General features: G+C 47.9%; 1 protein-coding gene across 1 annotated transcript in view; it reads right to left on the bottom strand.

Moving 5' to 3' along the window:
- The window catches only part of ZDHHC15 (zinc finger DHHC-type palmitoyltransferase 15), a 304,005-nt gene that overhangs the window by 212,369 nt on the left and 70,557 nt on the right, over positions 1-21,079 (bottom strand). The window contains exon 3 of the mRNA XM_069612582.1: positions 6,615-6,709. Within this exon, the coding sequence (XP_069468683.1) occupies positions 6,615-6,709 (95 nt within the window). The remainder of the gene's footprint in view (positions 1-6,614; positions 6,710-21,079) is intronic.

Below are 21,079 nucleotides of genomic sequence, written 5' to 3' on the forward strand. Positions count from 1 at the left end.
GTAGTCTCATGTTTCTGGTAGTTGCCACGAGCGAGATGTCAGATCGTAATGTGTCATAGTGGAATGTTAGGTTTGCAGCTGAATGAAGGTTCCAAGGAGTGTCAGTTACATCTGGGGCAGGATAGGGTGTGGATGGGCAGTGGTCCGTTTGTGTGTCTCAGGACAACTTACATGGAAATGTGTGCTTGCCTTGATGTGTATACCCCGTGTGACAGGGACTCTGCCACAAATAACCATGCTGACACCATCTGATAGTCCAAGGGTGCATATTGAACTCCATACAGTCAAAACAGCTGTGGTTTGGTTTTAAAGAAGGGTTTTCTGGGCCTACCAGGTTCTGCAGGGAAATGGGTGTTTGGGCCTTCGTATCTACTGCTTTCGGATTGGCCCCTCCCTAGCACAGGCATCTGTAACAGGATGTTGGTAGCTACCCCTTTGGCAACACCCATTGTCTTTTATCCATCTTATTCCATTGGCGATGGATACCCAACTCCCTAGGGGTCTTCTACCCATCCCTCTCCTAGCTCTGCTTAGTGGTCTAGGGCTGTTGGGTATGGTGCCTTCTTCCACACGGTACCAGTTGCTATACAAGTATGCATGCTCTCACCAGACTTGACTGCACTGGGCCTTACCCGACCCCTGACTTTACTGGGTATCAGATGTTCTCCTCCCGCCACACTACTGTCCTCTGCTTTCCTACATCAATCCTTTGATATTGCCTCTCCTCCTCTTTCTCAATTCCTCCACTTACTGCCTCTACTACCTCTGATGTAACACTCTTCCCTTGCTCCCTACTATTTTACCGTCTTATTACCACTACTTCTCTGCTACTTCCGCCTCTCAACCACTACACTCACTACTACCACCACCACCACATCACTACTACCACTCACCTTGAACTACTTTGCTACATCTAGCACACTACTTGCACCCACCACTACCCACAACTACCACTATGCACAATTACTGCTACCACCTCCTTTTACCCAACTGCACACACTCCTCCACAAAATCACTTATAGTTCCCTCTCTCCAATAACCTCCACAGTGTGGCCTCTCAACATCCTCCTCAGCCACCCGTCCTCACCACACTAACACACAACATACACACACACCTTCTTAAATACTCCACCCCCCTGTGGGATTGGTCAACTTACCCTTGCAAATTACTTATCCTTCCTTGAAAGGGTGTGACAGCAGAAGGGCTTGAGGAGTGCTCAGAAAGGCTTGTAAGCCCTGCCCCCTTCCTGCTGCATTTCTGGCACGAAGAGTGGGACAGTTTAAGGGACTGTTGCCCCTTCTTGTTAAGGCCCATCTGTAGGCTGTTTGTAATAGAAACCCCCCTGGTGGTTTAGTGGGATGGTTGACGCACAGATATGTACACAAACTTTCTTATGGCAGTGGTAAATGCTGTTTTACAGATATGTTGTTTTTTACATGCCGAGAAATTTTAAATATACCATTTTGGAATTTGTGAATATGTGCCTCTTTTATGGCAGTTTTCTGCCGAAATAAAGCACTTGAAAATACAGCAGCAATGTTCATTATACGGCCCCGGTGCCACTGGCTGCCCTTCAGAACATTTGCTCTGGCCTCTTCTGCAAAGACAGGAACTACAGGGATGAAGCTGGTAAGGGACCTGGTGCATGTGTTTAGAGCAACCCTGCTGACCAATGTAGAAGGTCAGTGTGCCACAGTCATGGGTGGTCGGGGGGGGGAGCAGCTAAAAAAGTTAAAAATATACACATTTCATTAGCGAGGAAGATAAATGATGACAATATAAGTATTGACAAATCATATGATCTGGCTTTTGAATTGAATATTTGTTGTTCCCGTAGTATCACTTTTATTTTAAAAGGCACAGCATTACACGTGGAGGTAGTGTCATCCTTTGCAAGCACAGCCTCACATGCCCCATGTAATGCCGTCCAATGTCAGTTAATGTCTCGCACGCATCATTCACCACGAATTGTCAGGTGCAGCCTCACATGTCTAGTGGCTGCGATCTTGGGTCTTTTACAGCCTCAAATGCCACAGTAATACCGCTACTCGGTGTGATGGCATCGGCACCGGATTGTGCAATTTTCAAATTTGTCACTTATTTTGGCCACCCTTATTTTTGTTCATTGGAAGCCTCTAAAGCCGGATGCTTGGCCACCACTCACTCATTGTTTGATAAAGTTTGTCATTTTGATTGGGCTTCTTGTTTTAATGACTCTGTTCTGAGTAAGATCAGTCTGCTCAAGGAGTGGGCCTGGGTTCCCTTGTAGTGCTTTAAGCTGCATCTTCCGGTCTTGCATTGGGTGAGCAGTGGCTATTTCACTTCAATGTGGTGGTGTCCGATATTAGCCCCAATTGGACAGTTGGTGTTACAGGTCACATTTGAAATTGGCCTAAAGGGAGGAACGCAGTTGATCATTAAGCGGGAGGGCACAGTAAACACATCAATGGTGCACCAGAGGCAAACATGTCCGTGCCAATCTGGGATTTACCAGAACTCTGCTCTCAGCTTCAATGATACAAACCCTTCATTTGCTCAAAAGGTAGCCCATTTCCCCCATCTTCTATACATAGGATTTATGCTAGGTCGACAACACATTCAATGCACTTCAGTCTGACCAGTTGTTGAGTAATGACAGCAACCGTGAACACCTTGCCGTCTAACCGCGCTATTGCCAGTCAATCTGCTAATCCCACTAATGCTACACTGCCTCGTGATCCCAATGTATTCGAATGAACTTCTAATGACAATTGCATTAGGGCAGCTCTGATTAATAGTCAACAAGTCTTTAAAAGTGCCCGTCAATTCATGACCTTATTCTTCAATACAATTTGGATCTACTTTTTTGAGATGTGGTTTACCAAGTGCACTATCTTAGTTACATCCATGGGATAGAGGTGGTGGAGTGGTCATTATATTTACGGCTGCTCTTAATATCACTAATGAACGGTCTACGGCTCTAGATTATGCTGATCGCTCTCACTTAAAATATTTATTCCCAGCCACCACATCAGTGAATTGTGTATGTTAGAAAATGTTTTGCCCTTATTTGACTAAGTTACACAGACTTTGCCCAGGTGTTCAATTTAGTAGTACTCAGAGACCAAAATCTTTGTTTTGACTCAGAGTAATAGAAGGTTCAGCGTTTTGTTAATACACTAGCATTCTCCAATTGGTAAAAGGCTCAACACATCCTGCTAGCCAATTGACACAGATTGCATTTTCAATCAGTCTGGACGTAAACAGGCATGCAGTCTATGATTTTATCATTGGACTGACCATGCAAAAATTCCCCTTTGATATTAATCCCCCAAAAATCCACCTAATCTCAGAGTACCGGTTACTTTAAAACTTAGAAATGGCCTAAAGCAACACTGGTCTGGTTGTATAGTCATCCGCATCTTACCAGACGCTCAAAATCAGTCTTCCAACCTACTTTCCTTCTAGATGCCTTCCACCTTAAAGTCACAGCAGCAGTAGAGGTTTTAGCCCCAGTGTATGTCTCAGACAAAAAGACTTCAACTCAGTTGAAGAAGCCCATGTACTCCTGATGGTGACCCAAATAAACCAAACCCTCTGGCAAGCAGCGATGGTGAAAGAAGAACAATTTAAGACCCTTTCCAATAACTTCTGAATTTCCCATATCTAAAGAAATTATCACTTTACCAAAAAGCGGTTTCATTTTAATTGCATTGTCACTAAACGTAATATTACCTATGAATGATTTCATGAAAGTTGCAATCCAAATCTCTGCACTGTCGAATTGTTCCCTTTCAGACAATGCTTCTTTGCAAAAAATATTTCTAAAATAAAGTTGGATGGGATACCAGTTGCTCCTTTCAATTTATCCATGTGAAAGATTGTCTTCTCTGCAAGATAGCATTGTAGATGATACTGGCTCATTATTAACCTGCTTTCGAGATATCAATCACAGCTCTGACAAAAAAATGGCATCCCACTAGCTAATGAGCCAACTCATGACCCTAAACCTTCCGTTTCATCTTTAAAGAGGCAAGTCTCCTTGTTGGCGCTGACCTAGGTACCATCATCAATTCCCCTTTAACAACAAGACATGTGGCTGGCAAACTGAAGAAAGAACTCCACTATTAAAGAGAGTCCCACTTGATCTCAATGACCGACGAGCTTCCCCTCTCCCCAGCCATCTCTCAGTTAACCTTTTCCAGGTAAGCCGATGGATGCCATTGTCACAACTCTGCACAACATTTGCGGAGTAACCCCTCGCCTTGAAGACCTACAGGCTGGTTGCTGATATGGTCAAGGTACAGAGTCAGGGGTGGGTGGCTGCAGTGGAAAATAGAGTGCTTGTGAAGGGAGATAGTGTTCAGCCACTTCTATTTTTAGATCTTTCTACAGCCTTCAACACAGTCGATGATCCTGCACCTCTGGGTCGGCTATTTAGACTTTAGTGACAGGCTCAGAATCTTTAATGCAAAGAACTGTGTACTCAGTTGTACACCATCCCATACACATTTGCAGTGGTTTAGCCCTGAAAATGGACCTGGTTCCAAAATGCATTGGCTATATGACACCTATGGATGCTCACTGCCTTTTATGATGGAACAAAAGAACAGTTATACATACTTAATTGATTTACATCACATATGAATTTGGACCAATTGAGGTGCAAGAGCATGGGGTCGGTCCAGGGGGAATCCTGAACTTTTCTTTGCATTATATACCCTTGTACCAAGGGTATTCTTTTTGCTCCAAAATATGAGATTGACCGTTTTGATTACTTATGAGTTTGACACATTAGTTGTTCTAACCAACAATGGTGCCCACCTTTAACTATTTAGTGGTATTGTACAAAAATGTCGCCCTCATTTGTGTGCCCCCCGCAATCACTGCAACTTTGGAGGCGCACAAAATGAGGGTGATATTTACTGCGCCCAAGCAGAGCGGGGGTTGCAGGGGTGGCCCCCCGCTCTACCTGGGCGCAGTAACGGGGGTCGGGAGTTGCGGGGGTGTCCCCTGCTTACCATTTCGGAAAGCGGGGGACACGCAAGAAAAGAAAAGCAAAAAAAAAAAAAATGAAAGCACCCTGCAGCGTCAGCTCTAACCCAGGGATCGCAGGGGGAGGGCGGCACACTTCTGCGTGTATCCGCCCTAAAAGTGAGTGGAATGGGTGGGTTGGGAGGGGAGGGGTAAAGTAGGCCGGGGAAGCAGGCACAGTGATCCATCTGATCACTGCACCACGCCGTAACTGGTGTCGGCATTTTCGGCCGTCGCAGTTACAGGGGCGCAGTGATCACATAAATCCTATTTAGTCATGCTCAAAGACTTTACCAGATCACTAGAGGGATGGGGACCCCTCTAAAACTGGGGCTCTAGACCTACCAGGGGGTTTACCAGAGCCAGTCCTGTCCCAGAGATGGGGTGTGGGCAGGGCCCTAGCCTCCGTCCCTTCTGCCTGTGCCTGGCTAAGTGAAATAGGCGGAGTACCACATTTTCTAGCCCCATACCGGATCTGCAATACAGTGGAGCAATCCACCCATCAAAATGGCAATCCAGACACTCTACAGGACATGGACTGTGAACTTGATCATACCTTCAGCGTGACCACAGACTGTTGTAAGCGTGTACAAGGTGAGTGAATTAGACTAACAGGACAAGACATTTCTGGTAGTGCTGGAGAGTGACAAAAAGGTGAGGGGGGTGGGAGAGGAACATAACGAGCGACTATCATACTAGGCCGGACAGGATTTCTCAAAGTGCAAGGAGGTGGAGGGGGCGGGAGGGACACCTTGACGCAAGAACATTACCACACCTGTCATTTTCCAGGTAGGTAAAAAAATAAAAAGGTTTTTAAAAAGTCAGCGACTACAATGGGTTTTGCTCCAATATCATAATGTATAGATGTGAAACGGCATGCTTTAGATACTAGACACCCGCTGCTTCCGAGGTTTTGATGCCAACTCTTTACAAAATGACGCCGACCATCTGGCTTTTCAACACCATCCAAGACTTTTCTATTTAATTTATCATCCTTTATTTATTTATGACTGCTGTGCTATCTGCTCTTTGGGTTTCCCTCAGCTCCATGTTGCCTTAGGGTGTAAGCTGCGCTTTACAACATTCCCTAATAGAACATAACCAATCCGTCCAGCGCTTTTTTCTGTAGATAAGAGCAAATATTTCCCATGGGAAAATGAATGGGAAACAACTTTTGGGACTCCCCATCCTTATAACTGTGCCCCCCCCACCCCCCGGGACTGACCTACTCAAACATTTCCAAAATAATTCAGGAGGTGTATGCATCTTTTTTTGCTACATTTTGTGTGGATCCGTTGAACGCTGCTAAAGTGAGTCTCAATGTTGCCCCCTACTATTGAAACATGATCATGAGTTCACAGTTGCCACTGTAAACAAAGTCATTTTCTGGAGCAAAGGTTTAACATTCGAATGATTCTGAATACCCACAATGCTGGCTCTGAACCTGCAGTGAACACACACACACACACACACGAATATTTGAGGAAGGATACATTTGCGAAGGGGTATACATCACACTTTTGAAACGGACCCAGAACATTCACCTCTGCTCCACACACTTTAGTTTCAGACCTGGACATTGTGGGAGAAGTGCTCTTACCTTCTTAGTTGGCTGTGACGGAAGCGTAAAAATAGACATCCAATAGGTCCACACAAAGAGCACAAACACGACGTGGAATGCGAGCAGGTAGGCAACTGAAAGAAAGCACAAGCAACATCAATTCTCCCTGAGCAACGGCAAGCCCCTAGAATCTGCAATCCTTCCCAACAAGTGTAATCTCGAATGGGGCACATTTGCCTAGTTTGTATCTCCGGGTAGGAACATGGAAATGGGTCCGAGTAAGAGTGTAAGGGTTCTTAGCATCATGAAATTCACCCGTCTCCCGGCCAGGAGTTCCGGATCACGCGTGCACGAGGAACTGCAAGCTGCCTGATCACAATTTAACCGCCCTTACGCGACTATGTACATATTGGCGATCCCCAAATTTTACACATGGGGAAAAAATAATTATTTTGTAAAAAAATGTATGTGCAGTATAGCACTTGCTGGTGGCGGTTTAGCTCTTGCTTGTAACCTAGAAGTGCCAGTTTAGCTCGATACAAACATCTACCACGAGATACTCACCGGGCCGACAGGTGCCATACAAAAAAACCTATGGAATATTAATTCTTGGGAATGTATACAAAAGGGGCATTAGGACACATTTAAAATACATTCAGCGCATAAGTGCCTAAACCGCTACAGCTTGCATCTAATGTGGATGTGATATTGGTGGCACACTAGGTACCAGCTCCTCGTTAGCCCGAGGTAGTCCTTGCTTACTGGCCGTTGCCCAATACCCAGAAGCTGCCTTTAGAGCCCACTCAGTAAATGCGTATTTTGATCCCTGCTGTCTGCGTTCTCTGCTAACATCTAATGAGGACATTAGGCTTTGCCCACAGATCTCTGCGGAAACCATGACACTGTTGCGAATTGGTTTCAGAAGAGGCAGTGTGCAGTGGCTGCTGATTGTGTGATGATGCAAACCTGGATTGCCGGTGTTCACAGGAGTCTGTGAGACAGGGAATATTTTTGTTTACCCACCGTACAAACAAAAGGAGCTCCAGAGTCTGAAGAGCATTGGCCTCCGCCACAATGAGAAACACTGATCCAAGGTGGACAGCAGGGCAATGCAGAGCGATGCATGTGCCAGCCCGCCAACAAAGACAACAAGGCAGTTTGCAATTCCTTGGTAATTGGTCCATTCAAGGATTATGAGAGGAGCAGTGGAGGGGGAAGGAGAGAAACTAAGAGGTAACATGGGAGAATATCAGAGACAAAAAAAAGAATATGTGGTAAAGGAGGTGAAAAGAAGTAGGAGGAGGGGACAACATCAGAACGAGTAAGAGCAGCGCAAGTGGAGGAAGTGACCATTGGAAATAAAGAGAACACTACTATTAATGTGGAGGGAGGGAAAGGAGAAGGTAAAGGGGTTGAGATGAAAGGAAATGGTGATAACACCAGAGAAGAAGAGATGTGGATGTGGAGCAGATTGGAAGCCAGAGGCAGAGTAGAAAGTGAATACCAGAAATGGGGTGGGGGCATGGAGGTGGGGGGTGGCGGAGGGGGGAGAGGAACTAAGGAGGAGATGCCAAAGGAAAGGGCTGCAAGAGAGTGGGCTGGTAATAAACCAAGAACCAGGACAGGAGGAGTGGTGCTCAGGGAGCCATCAACTGACTAGAAAGGGGTTAAGCTCAATGCCATCTTGGAAAAGATCTTGAAGAGTCTGGTGCCAGGCCCGTGTCATGAAGAACCAAAACGCCAGGGCGTGGTAGAGGCTGTTATTTTGATCAGGGAGGAATGTGCAACATCCAGTCTACTTCTACAAAAGCCAAGCTAGGGCATCACCTACAAATAAAGAAATGTGGGACACTTTAACCCAAAAGCCAGAGGTCCAGTGTTCTATAGCCAAGCCAGATTGGTTTGTTTTATTGAATTCCCACCAAGTGACCTCTGCTAAACCCAATACCTTAGCATTCTGTTGGTTATAATAAAGCTTCTACGGTTGACCCCAATCAGCGATACCACACAACCGCTTTTAAAGTGTATGGATTATGCAGAGACAGGCTTTCAGCACCGCCCCTGTGATAGCCTCGCAGAAGAGTTCTACATTCCCAATGGACCGCTTACTTTTGCAGAAGTAGTTTAATAATGCCTGCCCATTTTCACACATGCATGTTGACTCAGTCATGGTCTTGGACAGAATATTCCACCTTCCCCAGTGTTGCGCACGCTGCACTCTCATTATAAAGTGCACTTCCACTATAAAGCGATCTGCAACTACTCCCATCCAGGTGCTGGGACAGGGAAATTCACGCTAAAACACTCAATCATTTCAAAGCGAATAAAGACATTCTCCGCCTTTGGGTTGAACAGTCAATATTTCTTGGTCTTGCAAAGACGAATAAATTTGTGATCAATACATATTATTTAAACCAAACTTCAACCCTGTGTTGCAGTGCCAGTTCACAATAGAATGAGTTTCCTGTAGGGAGGCCGAGTGCTGATAGGTTAACAAGACAACCAAAGCTGGAATATAAAAGAAAACGAGTTGGAAAGATTGTTAAAGCTCTCCCTACAAAGGACAATTGGAGAATTTATTTTGAGGTGAATCAAGTTAAGGTAAAGCAACAGCTTTGTACATATAAAAAGGGTTACCTGATGATTACCTTATTGTGTGAAGAAATTTAAAATAAAATTAGGATTAGAATGCCCAATGAACTCTACGCCAGGCGCCTCTATATGGCGTTTACTTTTACTGTAGTTGATGTTGTTCACTTCCCTCTCTAATCCCTAGACTCAATCCTGTATTATAGACCATCGTCAGTTCATTTCGAGTCCTGTGGTCAGTTGGCTCAACTCCCCATCCTTCTATTTGGGAGAATCGAGGCACCAGGGATTGGCCTGGTCCATCCGCTAGCCAATGTGCCTCCCAGAGGGTAGATGGGGCAATTACTGGCTCGCTATCGCCCCAGAGATGCAGCATTTCACCATTGAGTGTTACACTGCAGGATAGTGGTCTGAAAAATGCCACCTCTCGAGAATCATTGCAACCTCCATCCGCAGCCCAGGAACCAGAGCAACAGTCAGAGCAGTGTGAAAAACATGCATTCGGTGGACGGATGCGTTTGCAGAACACACCAAAACCACTTAAACCACTGCAGCATTTGCTTCGCAAGAATGAAGACCATCAGGTAATTACGTAATAAGAAAGCAACACCAATAACAGCGGGGGAGAGGAGAGAGCGAGGATTACCCAGGGAATAAGCAATCAGAATTGAGAATTCAAACAAAAATAGCAATAACTGTTCAGAAATGAGAAAAGAGGGAAAAGCCCCATCCAGCGAATATAAAAAGGGACTAGGAAAACGCATTCGAGGAGAGAATCACAGAAGAGTCAGATTTGCCTGCTTGTTCGTACTGGCAAAAGGGGAGACTCCTGAAGCAGGAACTAGGGAAAAACCCTTGGAGGGGGCATGGCGGGAGGGAAGAAGCCGACTAGGGTGCTTAGAAGAATTCTCGCATACCTTGAGGGAATCATTAGGACTAGGTTTTGGCCAATGCAAGTTCACAAACCTAGTCTTGAAAGTACAGTCCATTGAAGTCACCCACCAGTGACCCGAAGCTAAAAAGAGAGAAAGTCTGGACAAGAGGCATGTGGGTGACATAATATCTGCCAGAGGTGGCAGTAGAAATATTAATTACTGCTTTTGTGAACTACAGACAGGAGGCTACGAGTTGTGAATCCTGGCAGAGTCAAGCTCTAGGAGGGACTTCTGCTAGTACTCTTGTTCAGAGGAGAATTGCCTATCAGCAACCCCAGACAAGTCTTTCAGCTCAGGATGAAACCATCAGGCAATGACATGAAAAGAAAGCAACACCAATAACAGCACAAAGTGAGGGGCGGGGGAGGGATCGAGGAATACTCAGGCGGAAACACGTGTCTGGGGTTGCAGATGGTACTTTTGTTCATAGGAGAATTACCTAGCATTTCAGTGCTGGACTGCCCTTGTGGGTGGGACAAAGGCTGATCTGAAAAAGGATTTCTCCTCTGTGAAGAGAGCAACAAGCTAAAACGTGGTTGTAGACCCTCCTGAGTGGAAGAAATTCCATTAGCACAGGTTATTTGAGCCATGTTCATCCTCAGTAGAGGGGCACCACACTCCTGTTTAATACAAGCAACCTAGGTCACCAAATACAGCTTGGTGCTGCTTACTTTTCCTCCCCCATTAGCACCATCGCTTTCCCCCACTGCACTCCTTAGCAGCTCCTGGGCAATAATAAACACTATATAAGCAACCTAGCATGCATACACAAACCATACCTTTGACGGAAGCAAGTTGCAACACAAGGCCTTCTGCCTGAATAATACTCAATAGCTTAGCAACAGCATAAAGGGACACACACACACACACCCCCCCCCTAGTTTCAGGCATTAAGTGATATAGTTTTTCAGAATGCAACCGACTGGAAGTTTCTGTTCTTAGGCAGTTGGACAAACCCGGGCAGAAAGAAGAAGCTGGATGCTTGTAACACAAATGTTTTACATGACCAGAAGAAGGCATGGAGCTTGTGCACACGTGTAGGTGAGATTGCTGCTCTGGGTCCTGTTCTACCCCAATGGGGCCTGGTTCATAAGTATGTGGCTGTCCAGTATGGCGACTAGCGAGCTGGCCTAGCAGACCATAGCATACAGTCGGTTATGCTCCCAGAAATTTAGGTTCACAGTAAAATTTGCCATGTGGAGTACCACACAGATCATCCCTATCTCCACTGTTCTTCACCATCTACCTGGCTCTGCTAATCAAGGTAATAAAAAAAACAACCTTATGTGCTACAACTAGGCTGACGACACAAATCATCTATAAAAGCGAAGATCCATAAGAAAATAACGCTGGGAGAAAGTCTCAAATAACTATGACTGGATGAACACAAACACACTACAATTCAACCCAGGCAAGACAGAAATGGTTAAATCTAAAAACCTGGAAAATAACATGTATATCCCATGGCCCACAGAACTAGGAACAGCACCCACACCATCAAAAATAGTAAAAAAACTTGAGTCCTAATGGACAACGCGCTAACATTAGAACCTCAAGAAATTGCACTCGATAAAAAGACTACAGTTTGTCTTTCACCCATAAAATATTGCCAATAATCGCTCTCATCATGTCAAGAATCGCCTATGCCAACATCCTCTACCTCGGAATGCCAGAACACCTGCTGAAGAAACTGCAACGTATCCAAAACACAGCAGTCAGACCTCTCCTTAAATGATCACGAAGAGACCACATTACCCCAGCGCTAAAATGTTTACATTGGCTCCCAATCAAACAATGAATCACGTTCAAAACAATGTGCATAACGCACAGATCAATCGAAGGCCAAGGAGCAGAATTCCTACAAAAGAAAATAACCATTTCCAAACCGACAAGAACTCGGATCAAGCAACAACATCAGCCTGGAACCAAAACCATACTCATGGAAAAAACGTGGGGGATCCTCTTTGTCTCACCTGGCAACAAAAACCTGGAACACCACCCCGAAAGACATGAAATACAAAGGACCACCCTAAAATTCAGGAAACTACTCAAAACCTGGCTCTTCACCACAGAACCAGACAGAACCAACTAAAAATAAAAAAATATAAATGACCCCAGGACTAAATCCTCCCAAGCTAAACCCCTTCGCTAGGCTAAGCCCAGGGGACAGGGACTGTAGCTGGAGACGAAGGAGCAATAATCACTAACTAGCACCCGACAGTACAAGGAGCACTTAGAATTCGTAGGGAGGAGACCGTGCCCTTGGAGTTCAGGGAGGCGATGCCAGGAATAGCCCACTTGCGACCAAAGAGCAACCCACAACCTTAGCAATCTTGACCATGGATGCAGAGGCCCTCTCCACCTTCCCGCCAACAGAACACGAGACAGGCTACAGAGATAGGCCACCGCCTCACGCAGAACCAGGCGAATGAACCACAAAAGAACACTCCAGCAGTAGCAAAGACACCCAATGCAGATTTCTGAAAGAACGAGGCAACCCCACTAACACATCTGCTAAAAACTCACTTTCCTCACACATCTCTCAAACCCTAAACAAACAACCACTCTTGCACTGCAAACCACAAGCAGTACACTGCAACAACAAAACAAGCTACACATAGTCTGGCACAACAGCACATGGGAGACCACAGACCCGTAAACCGCACCCATGCTCAGCTAACTGAACTGAAGCTGCCAACAGGCCATTACAAATCTTGCTCTACCTTTATCCGCTATACCCTACTAACTGTTCCCACCCTCTTACCTTTCAGATCCACCAGAGCACCAGGGAACCACTCCGGTGTGGATAGTGCGCGGTTTAAATATCCATTAACATGTGAGCAACTGCTGTTGCCACGCAGTGCGTGAAAGCTGTGGTATCTGCCCAGCTTACCAAACAATGTCGCCACATTTGGCAAAGAGCAATTTTACGGCATATTTTGCTGCATTTGCTATGGGGTGGGGGGTAAGATGCCAAGTAGTAGGTAAAAAACGGAATTTGAGGTTTGAGTGGTGGGGATGGCAGAAGGGAAGACATGGGGAATCTAGCCCCAATATAAAATGCTGTGAACAAATGCAGTGAAATGGCCACCGCAGTGAGTTGTCCGAGATCTAAAGTCCCAAGGAATTCACCAGCTAAAAAATAAAAATGAATGAAAAGCCAAAAGCCTACCAGGTATGTGTGGGGCATGCTGGATGTCCGGGTCAAACCACAATCCTCTTCAGCAGGTATTTACAGAGTATTGCCACTGCCCTATTCAATATATACAACCTCTGATGTCCATCAGTTCTTAGCTGTTTATTTTACTCATATGCAGATGACACACAATTGATTATTTGCATTAACCCCGACCCTACATAGTCCGCCCCATCTCAGACCAGACACTGCAATCAGCCAATGGATGAACCAAAATTGGCTTAAGTTAAACGGTGACAAGACGGAGTTCTTGATTGTTTGTCCTCCCTCAGCTAACATCTTTGGACTTACAATTTTCGGCCAGCGGGAACTTGGCCCCCTACAAACCCTGTTTCAATCTGTAAAAAACCTTGGTAAAAAAACATCAGAGTCAGTATCTCCAGGTCAGTACCAGATGTAGCGCTGGCCAACAAACTGAACATTCTAAAAAAAATAAAAAATAATTCCAAAAAAATATCTATTTCCGTAAATGTCGATTACTGTAATGTCACTCTTTTAGCTCAGCCCAAATATCAAAATCGATTACAAGTCTTTCAGAACTCCACTGCAAGGCTTGTAGCCATTCTTCCTAAATATGCTTCTGCCACTCCTCTTAGGAAATCGCACTGGCTCCCTATTGACTGTAGAATCAAATTTGTTCATCCAGCTTTCTATGGTAAGGATGCCGTCTAACTTCAAGAAAAAAACCTCAGCCCATGTAACTTTTTTATTGACATTTTCAAATATTTCAACATAAAATTCTTTTTAACACCCCTTAGGCCCCTTCGGTCCGAAACAGTCCCTTTGAATGTGCCTTGTCCTTTCTATTCCAGCACTCCCTCCCACTTTATGTCCAAAGCCCCCTTTGGGTTGATGGGGCCTTCTTTCAATGAAGAAGTTAAAAGGAAAACATTTCACAGTAGTCCCACATGCCTCATGCTCCTCGGACACCAGGCACCCTTGGCACCCTTCTGTAAGAATCCCAGCACCAGCGACCAGTCTGCCACAAACCCTTGGTGATCTTGTAGCGAGTTAGAGACCCAATCCAGTGCCACAAAGTTTCACACTTTACCCACCCATTCATGTTCAGTAGGAGGGGCCTTCCTTTTCCACTTATGGGCCAGTGCCAATGCTCCGGCTATCATTAGGAACACATATTTTCCGTTCTGCTTTCGAAGGCAATGGGTCCAGTAGACCTCCAAACCTATCATTGCCAGGCCTCTACTGCCCCCCCACCCCATTCCACCCCTAGAGTTTCCTCTACTGCCTCTTGGATTACTCCCCAGAATGTTTGAATACACGGGCATTCCCACCATATATGGCTCCAGGTTCTGTCCATCCCACATTCCAGCCAGCATAGTTTAGATACTGCGGGATAACATTTATGAATATTTTCAGGGGTTAGGTGCCATTGCGTTACAAGTTTCACCCATATTTCCTGGATTTATAGAAACCACCAGTTTAGGAATACTGGCCCACACTCTGCCACTCTGTCTGCTCTATTAATTGGCCCGCTGCCCCTTCCCAGTTTGCCATGTATCTCCTTACCGCTGGCATACATGCCAACATTCTGTGACCAAAAATCTGTAGGAATCTTAAAGTTTCAAAAATAGTCAGGCGAGGAGGTAACGATAGGAATAGGGCACGTCAGCAGCCCATTGTCATTGAAGGAGCCCACCGCCGCGGGTGCATTCAATGACAATGAGGCGCCTGCCACGCCTTCTAGCACCACGCCAGCTAGGGGGAGCCCTTGAAAGACTCCCCCGACCTGGCGTGGTGGGGAGTTAATTGCGCCTTTTGTCAAAGGCACCCGTGGCGGAGGGGCACATTTAGCCGCCGCCGTGGGTGTCTTTTACATCAAAAGCCTGCATGCTGCGCCTTCTCCCTATACGCCAGATCGGGGGAGCCCTTGAAAGACTGCCCCGAGCTGGCGTGGTGGGGGGCTAATGGCGCCTTTTGTCAAAGGCACCCACGGCAGAGGGGCGCATTTAGCCCGCCGCCGTGGGCGCCTTTTACATCAAAAGCCTGCATGCAGTGCATTCTCCCGCTACGCCAGTTCGGGGGAGCAATTTAGAGACTCCCCTGAGCTGGTGTGGCAAAAAGATACAAAAGAAAACATTAAAAAAAATAAGATAGAATTTCTTTTTTTTATTTTTAAAATCGTTATTTGTAGCCAATCGGTAGGACTGCTTAAAAAGTGGTATTCTACCGCCTAAATCAGTAGGGTTGGCAAGCATGCACAGGGTCCTCCCCCTGTTTGGTGCATTTGTAAATTGCTCCCACCACGTGCCTGCCCCCCAAGTCAGTCAGTAAACATTTCTCAAATGGTGTTAGGGGTCGTATTGCTGCTTCTTTTATAACCAGGTGCATTGGCCAATGCCTTAATGGAGTATATTTTAACCTCTCCCCTTCTCCCACCGCAAAGTCAGCCTTACACTGGATGAAGGATTTGATCTCAGTGCCCTCAAACATGTCTCGGATCTTGTGGATTCCTCCCTTGCGGGTTTCCAAAGATTGGTGCAAGTGGTGAAGAGAAAAAGTGGTAATTTGAGCATGCTTTATTATCTCGTCCCAGAATTCCCCCACTACTGCCGTTAGTTGGCTACAGTACAGGTTTGTCTGCCTATCCTCATTGGGTTTCCAGAATACCTCTTCTAGGTTTTCCCCCACCACCACCCTGTCCATTGTGCTCCATACCTTGTCCCGATCGTCCCTCAGCCAGTCTCTGATCACTCTAACCTGGACGCCAAGAAGTACACCTGAAGGTCTGGTTCGCACCCCATCCCGGCCTTATCCCTTGGTATCATAACGCTTCTCGCCATCATTGGGCGTTTGTGGTTCCACACGAATCTCCCAGTGTATTTTAGGATCGCCCTGAAGTACAATACAGGGAGCTGTATTGGAAGAATCATGAAATAGTATAGAAGTTGGTGAAGGATGACCATCTTGATAACATATTAATTCTGCCTAGCCATGTTATCGTTAGAGGCCCCTAGTCTACCAGTTTGTTCTTTATAGCCTTTAACAAAGGTGGATAGTTAGTCCTGAACAATTCCCCCAACGTTCTTGTCAGTTTAATCCCCAAGTAAGTTATAGTCTTCTCTGCCCACTTGTATGGAAGCTTGTTTCTGATTTCCCTTTCAATTTGTCTGAACAGTCAGGTTGAGGACCTCTGATTTGTGGGTGTTTATTTTCAATCCTGACACTGCCCCAAACTGCTGCAGTTCTTTCTCCAAGGCTCTATGGGAGGGCGCAGGATCAAAGTCAGTAACAACTCGTCCGCAAAAGCGGCTATTTTGTGTACCCTTCCTCCGAATGGCACACTGGCTATACTCTTATTACTTCTCACTGCCGCCAGTAGAGGCTCCAAATCTATGGGAAAGAGGGCATCCTTTTTGTTCCTCTCAGTACTTTTTTGGCCTCAGTTAACCAACCATTGATTGCTAAGCATAGGGATGGGTTCTTATAGTTAGCCTTGATTCTTGCCAGTAATGTATCCCCAAATCCCTTCTTCCCCATAGTGAAGAATAGAAATTGACATTCTACCCTGTTGAAGGCCTTTTTGTCATTTAGGGCAACAAGGAGGGTTTCATGTCATTTCATTGCGGGGCAGGAGATTTTCTTATTAACTTTTTCTATTAGCAGAGTTACCCGCTTTGCATGGTCACTCGTTTGTCTGCCCCTAATGAAGCCGGGTTGGTCTGTGCTGATGATTTGATCAAGGCGATTCGCTAAGACTTTCGTATAAATCTTACCATCCACATTGATTAATGCAATCGGCCTATATGATCCACACATGGTGGGTTCTTCACCCCCTTTAGGGATCAAGACCACCTTTGCTTCTTCCATGGAAAGGGTAATTTGACCTGCCTTGCCAAATTCGTAAGAGGTGTACTAGGAATGGTATCAAGGTTTCCTGTAATGACCTGAAAAAAAGAAAAAAAAAATAAAAAAAATAAAAAAAACTCTTGCAGTAAATCCATCCGGGCCTGGGGACTTGAGGGGGAGCGGGTAAATAGGTCTGCGCACCTCCTCCGTGGTAATGCTTTGCTCAAAAATGTCCCTCTCCTGCTCTGTTATTTTTATTAGTACCCGGCGAGTCAAGCAGAATGCAACACGCATTCTGATTGGTCCTTACCCGGCTGAGAATCCTTCGATTCTCGGCCGGGATTCCAGCCGCCTTGTCCTCGGCGGGGGGCGTGGCAGCCCCTCAGCCAATGAGAAGGCTGGAAGCAGGGCCATCCCCGCTCCGAGCCTCCCCGCGGCTGAGAGGCTGCCTTCGCCCCCCGCTGGGGACTCAGGTAAGGCTTTTTTTTTTTTTTTTTTTTTTAACTCCCTTTCCTCCCTCCTCCACCCTACTCCCTACTCCCACTTACCTGCTTGTTCCTGCTTCCCTGGCTACTCGTGCTGCTGACTTTCCTTGGCTCAGGGCAGCACTCTGCGCTTGCGCAGAAGCCTAGCCACCACCCTGTCACAAACGCACGTGCACTGCTGCTGGGTCTCTCCTTGCCTTGCGCAGTAGGCACTGCCAGTAGCAAGTGCGAGAGACCCTGTGCCTGCATGCAGACAGCTGAGGAACTCTAGCTGCCACGACGGAGGACGCCACACCACCTGCTGCAGCTTGTGTGACCCCCCTCTGGCCATTGTTGGGGTTTGGTCCTTGGCCCCCATGCGTGCCCGTGAGCCCCCAACCCGACAGAGCACACTCACACACGTCTGTCGGCTTCGGGCTCCCCGGTCGCTCTGCTGGCTTCCGGGAACGCCCCGTTTATTAAAGCTGCACGCGGTGACGTGCAACGTCACGCCGCCGCGTGCGCAGCCCTTGCGGGGCAACGCCACACTCCTCCTTTTTCAGGAGGAAACACAATTGCAACATTATTTAAACACGACACATCACACTACAAAACAAACTGCCCGTCCTGAGCCCATGCCCCTTTAATGTCAGCCACCCGGGTCCCCTCACTCCGGATGACTCTCCAACTGTCCCAACACATACTCGCTGAGGTAAGCGGGTTTCCCTCGCCCAGCCCTCTGGGGGTACCTCCCGCTCACCTCCGGCACCGGCAGTCCATCAGCAGCAGCCCCTCGAACCGGAGAGGCCAGGGCACCGAGAGGGGGCCCATCGTCCTCCGGTATCTCAGCAACACCAGGGTCCAGAGGGGGTTCAGTTCTCGAGTCCCCCAACTTCTTGAAGAAGCTGACGTTTCGGGTGACAGCCGATCGCCCATCTGAGGCCATCACCATCGACCCCTTCACGGCGACCACATCCAGGGGTTCTGGTTCGTAAGGGAGGGACAGCTTCCCGTGAGGATGTCGGTTCCGGATGAGCACCTCATCCCCGGGTTCCAGCCGCTGGGGACGAAGACCCCGGCGCAAGTTCTCTTGGCTGATCCTGGCCAGTCGGTCGGCCTCAACCTGCTGGTCGTTAATCACACCGGGTTCTTTCTCCTGTACCTCTGGCAGTAGCCCCCGGGGGCACCGCCGGAATAACGCCTCCGTCGGGGCGACACCAGTGGATGCGTGTGGAGTGGTGCGATACACTCTCAGGAATTGGTACAAGGCCCGTTGGAGAGGCTGACCTTGTCCTTGCGCAATCCGAAATGTCTTGTTCAGGGTTCGCATCAGCCTTTCTGCGTCGCCGTTGGCTCGAGGCCACAATGGGGATATCTTCCGATGTTTGACTCCACAGCTGGCTAGAAATTCTGAGAACCGCTCGCTTTGGAATGGCGACCCGTTGTCCGAGCATAGCGTCAGGGGAAATCCATGGGTTGCAAATATCTTTTCCACGGCGACTACCACATGCTCGAATGCCACCGACTCCACAAACTCCACCTCGGGGTAACGGGAGTACTCATCAACTATGGCCAGAAAGTGGGTGCCCACGGACGTGGACCCAAAGTCCGCATGAACGACATCCCAGGGCCTGGTCCCCCGAGGCATGGCTTCGATGGCCGGTTCTCTCTGCACCGGGGAAGCTGCCCGACACCATACGCAGGCTGCCACAAAGTCATCGACCCTTTTCTCCAGCTCCGGGAACCAGACCTTCATCCGCAGCCTTGCCTTCGTCTTGGCGGCACCCTTATGCCCGTGATGGGCCAGAGTGATCACATCACCTACTTTGGAGTGGGGGACCACTATGTGATCCCCTCGGAGTAGGAGTCCCGACTCCGAGAATGACAGCTCGTCTTTCACCTTCCACAGTTGCTCAAGGGCGGTCTTCGCCTCATGGGTCCGCCCCGCGAGAGCTTCTAAGACAAACTTCCAGGATCCGCTCTGCATCGACTGCACCAGTATTTGGAAACACCCATCCTCGGCCGCTGCAGCCTCAAGCTCCGACAGGGGCATCGCATTTGGTGTTGCTCCTTCCACCACCATCCGGACATGGTCGTCCGCCTCTTCCGCGCAGGTGTCTCCCACCACTCCCCCACGCACTCCGGGATGCCGGGAGAGGTAGTCCGCTGCATTGTTAGCTCCTGGCCGGTACACCAGCGTGACCCCGTACTCAAGCAATGCGAGCATCCATTTCTCAATTCTGGCCGGGGGCTTTGAGGACGAGCCCGCGAGGATCGGGAGCAGGGGCTTGTGGTCAGTCACCACAGTCACCGAGCGCCCCAGCACATATAGGCGAAAATGTCTGCATCCCCACAGGACCGCCAGGGCCTCCCGCTCAATCTGGGAGTACCGCTGCTCCGTTTCCGAGAGCGCTTTGCTGGCATATGCTACAGGACGGAGGCTTCCATCCCGGTCCACCTGAGTCAAGACCGCCCCCAGGCCAAACGGACTGGCATCGACCACGATCTCCGAGGGTAGCGCTGGGTCGAAAAACGCCATGGTGTCCTCCGTTGTTAAGGCGCTCTTGATGTCCTCGAACGCCGACTGCTCCAGTGGACCCCAGTGCCAGGCCGTCTCTTTCTTAGTAAGAGCTCTGAGCGGCTCAGACCTTGAGGCCAGGTTTTGGATGAACCGATCGCAGTAGGTCACCATGCCCAGAAAGCTTCTCACCTCCCACACCGATTCCGGGGGCTGTGCCCTCTTTATGTCCTGGACTTTCCGCGGGTTGGGTGACACTCCTCCCTCCTTAAACACGAACCCAAAGAATTCTATGGAGGGGCGCAGGAATTCGCACTTGTCCCTATGGATGGTGAGGCCCAGTGACTGCAGTCTCTCGAAAGTCTTGGCCAGGCGTTTCAGGTGGATCACCTCCGTGGTGGCAAACACCAAAATGTCATCACTGATGTTGAGTACCCCATCCAGATCAGCAAGGGCACCTCGGATAATGTTCTGAAACACTTCCGCAGCCGACGACACCCCGAAGCTTAACCTCTTGTCCCTGTAGAGTCCCCGGTGGGTGGTGAATGTTGTTGTATACCGGGACTCCGGATGGAGGACAACTTGATGATACCCTGCTCTGAGGTCGAGCTTGGAGAAGAATCTGGCCCCTTGTACCTCAGCAATTATGTCGTCAATGGTCGGAGTCAGGTGTCGCTCCCTTTTGATGGCCTTGTTGGGCAGCCTCATGTCCACACAGATACGAACTGAGTCCGGCTGTTTTGGTTTTCTGGCCACGACAATGGGGGACACCCATGGTGTTGGGCCTTCCACTTTCTCGATGATGTCCAAAGCCACCAGGTTATCCAGCTCCTTGTCGACCTGCTCCCTCAGATGAAAGGGAACTCTCCGGTGTTTCAGGGCAATGGGTTGTACTGAATCATCAATGTGCAGCCTGACTGGATCACCGGTCATTCTCCCGATGCCGTTGAACAGGGCCGCGTACTTGTCAAGTAGATCGTTAATGTCCTCCAGGT

This window comes from Ambystoma mexicanum, chromosome 5p (assembly GCF_040938575.1).
Source record: "Ambystoma mexicanum isolate Mex_15411 chromosome 5p, UKY_AmexF1_1, whole genome shotgun sequence".
NCBI classification, from domain to species: domain Eukaryota; kingdom Metazoa; phylum Chordata; class Amphibia; order Caudata; family Ambystomatidae; genus Ambystoma; species Ambystoma mexicanum.